General features: G+C 55.1%; 1 protein-coding gene across 1 annotated transcript in view; it reads left to right on the plus strand.

The window, feature by feature from the left end:
- Positions 1–1,934: 1,934 nt before the first annotated feature.
- The window catches only part of LOC119307757 (wall-associated receptor kinase 2-like), a 6,470-nt gene continuing 5,492 nt past the window's right edge, over positions 1,935–2,912 (plus strand). Inside the window, exon 1 of the mRNA XM_037583840.1 lies at positions 1,935–2,846. Coding sequence (XP_037439737.1) covers positions 1,949–2,846 — 898 coding nt within the window. The 5' untranslated portion in view covers positions 1,935–1,948. The remainder of the gene's footprint in view (positions 2,847–2,912) is intronic.

Genomic DNA, 2,912 nt, shown 5'->3' on the forward strand with positions numbered 1-2,912 from the left:
GGCAAAACAAGCTTGGAGGTTGCTGAAGTTGCCAAGCTCGTTATGTGCCAGAGTGCTAAAAGCGAGATACTATCCAGACAACTCAATTCTCAACGCATCGTGTCCGAGTGGAGGGTCTTTTACGTTTAGAAGCATAATATAGGGACGTGAGCTACTGCGAGAAGGGCTTATATGGCGCATTGGGGATGGGTCCAAAGTAAGGATCCACCACGATAATTGGATACCGAGGAAGGGAAGCCTGAAGCCACTGGGCCAGGTCTTCGTCCCGGGATTAATAATTGTCTGTGATCTGTCAAATGATGTAGGATCAGAGTGGGATATGGTGAAGCTGCAGCTAATGTTTCCCCCTGGAGAGGCGGACGAAATCAAGCAGATTACAGTGGGGGGCCGACTGTGGATGACTTTATTGCATGGAATTATACTAAGAATGGGGAGTTCACGGTCAGATCAGCGTATCACCTTGGTATGACGATGAAGAAGGCTAAAACTGGGAGTCTGGGGTCATCATCATCGATAGCGAGCCACAGGGCACGGATGAGTCTATGGGACACAGTGGCGCCGGGCAGGATGAAGATACACACGTGGAGGTTGATACGTAATGGGCTGGCTGTGGGATCGGAGCTACATAGGCGAAAGATAAAGCCTGGGGTGTTTTGTCCGGTGTGCGGGAGAGAGGAAACCAACTTACACAGATTTTGGCGATGCCCACATTCAGCAAAGTTCTGGACCTTGGTGTGCTCGGAGTTGGGAACACTGGTGGCGATCCCACCGAATGCGGTTCATTCCCAGGGTGCACTATCTCATTGGCTCTAGGAATGGTTTGCTTCCGCAACGGAGGACGGCCGAGCGATAATGGTGCAGGGCTTATACGCTCTGTGGATGGCGAGGAATAACACGCGGGAAGGGAAGAAGATCGAGGAGGCGGAGGACATGGCGGAGATGATCAAGAGGCTCATGGAGGAGTGGCAGCAACTGCATGGCAAAGAGAGCAAAACCCCTCGACAGGTACCAACACATAGATGGGAAGTTCCTGAGATTGGTTGGGTCAAGGCCAACGTCGATGGGGCAACAACTAAAGGAGGGGAGAAGGGAGGCGGAGGGGTGGTGCTCCGGAATTCAGAAGGAGCGTTTATAGCAGCTGCGTGCCAGAACTATTTCAATGGGGGTGACCCAGCTTGGGTGGAGCTCCAAGCATGCAAGAGAGCTGCCCAAATGGCAGCAGAACTAAACCTGCCAAGAGTGCACATTGAGATGGACTACTTAGACGTGGTGCGGAAGCTGCAGTACTCAAATGATGATCTATCCACACTTGGGCCAATGATAAAGGAAGTTAAACAACTACTTGCAACAAGGGAGTGGAAGGTGGCATGGGTTCGGCGGACGGCTAATGGTGTTGCGCATCGGTTAGCAAAAGAAGCTTTAGAGAATAATAGTAGTATGAGCTGGGTGCTTGATCCCCCAGATTGTATTTTACAGACTCTTGCGGCAGAAATCCCTGCCTACTATGACTAAATAAAGGTGATGCGAATGTCAAAAAAAAAAGTAAGCCAAAGCATGGTTGGTGTGTACTCCCTCTGTCCGGAAATACTTGTCATCAAAATGGATAAAAGAAGATGTATCTAGACGTATTTTAGTTCTAGATACACCCCTTTTTATCCATTTTGATGACAAGTATTTTCGAACGGAGGGAGTACGTGACCTAGTTACCGTGTGATGGGCACGGTGGATTAATCAATTCCTTGCATGGTGACTTTAAACGTGCGGGACATTTTGCGAGAGAATCGTAGGAGTAGTTTCTTTATGCAGGTGGTGTTTTTTTTCTCCACTGTAACGCCGATCTCTTGGGCTGGCGCGTAAGAATTATTCCCCCAGACTATATATTTTAGGCGCGGAATAACCACCGCCGACAGAGTTGAGTGAGTCGACCGTGTCCTTCCAGTCCAGGCGAATGGAAATGCACATGCTGCTTCCACTAGTTACCACCACGGCGCTCCTCTCGATCCCAGCATGGCAGCCGTTGGCCGCGGCGCCGGCGTGCCAGCGGCAGTGCGGCGGAGTGGACATCCCGTACCCGTTCGGCATCGGCCGCGGCTGCTTTCTGGACACGGGGGACAGGACCTTCGAGGTCACCTGCCGCAAAGCCACCGCTTCCGACGACGCCCGGCCCTTCGTCGACGGCTACGAGGTGCTCGGCATTGACCCGGGCCGCGGCAAGATACGCATCCGCAGCCCGGTCAGCTCGTGGTGCTACGACGGCGCGAGGCGGTCCATGGGCGCGCCGCACACGTGGTCCTTCAACTCGACGGCGCTCCGCGTCTCCGACGCGGACAACAAGCTCGCCGTCGTCGGGTGCAGCGCGCTCGCCTACATCGGGTCGCAGGACGGCGCCGTCGAGAACCGGTACGTGGTCGGGTGCCACGCCGAGTGCGCGAGCGCGGCGTCGCTGTCCGACGGTCCGTGCAACGGCACGGGATGCTGCCTCACGCCGGTGCCCCCGGGGATCAGCTCCTTTGACGTGGCCTTCGACGACGCCTACAACAACTCCGCTGTCGCCGGCTTCAGCCCGTGCAGCTATGCCGTGCTGGTCGAAGCGGCGGCGTTCGAGTTCCGGGCGACCTATGTCACCACCGGCGCGCTAGGGGACGCGGGCGGCGTTCAGGTGCCGGCGGTGCTGGACTGGGCGGTGGGCAACCAGACGTGCCGGGATGTGCTGCGGAAGAAGACGGGCTCGTACGCCTGCGCGAGTGCCAACAGCGAGTGCGTCGACGCCAAGAACGGCCCGGGCTACCTCTGTAACTGCTCCAAAGGGTACCAAGGAAACCCTTACGTCATCCATGGCTGCCAAGGTTAGTTTCTCACCAGTTTTGATTTATCTCTTGGTCCATTGATTGTCTTGCGGAAATCTATGTGTT

The sequence above is a fragment of the Triticum dicoccoides genome, chromosome 5B, assembly GCF_002162155.2.
Source record: "Triticum dicoccoides isolate Atlit2015 ecotype Zavitan chromosome 5B, WEW_v2.0, whole genome shotgun sequence".
NCBI classification, from domain to species: Eukaryota; Viridiplantae; Streptophyta; class Magnoliopsida; order Poales; family Poaceae; genus Triticum; species Triticum dicoccoides.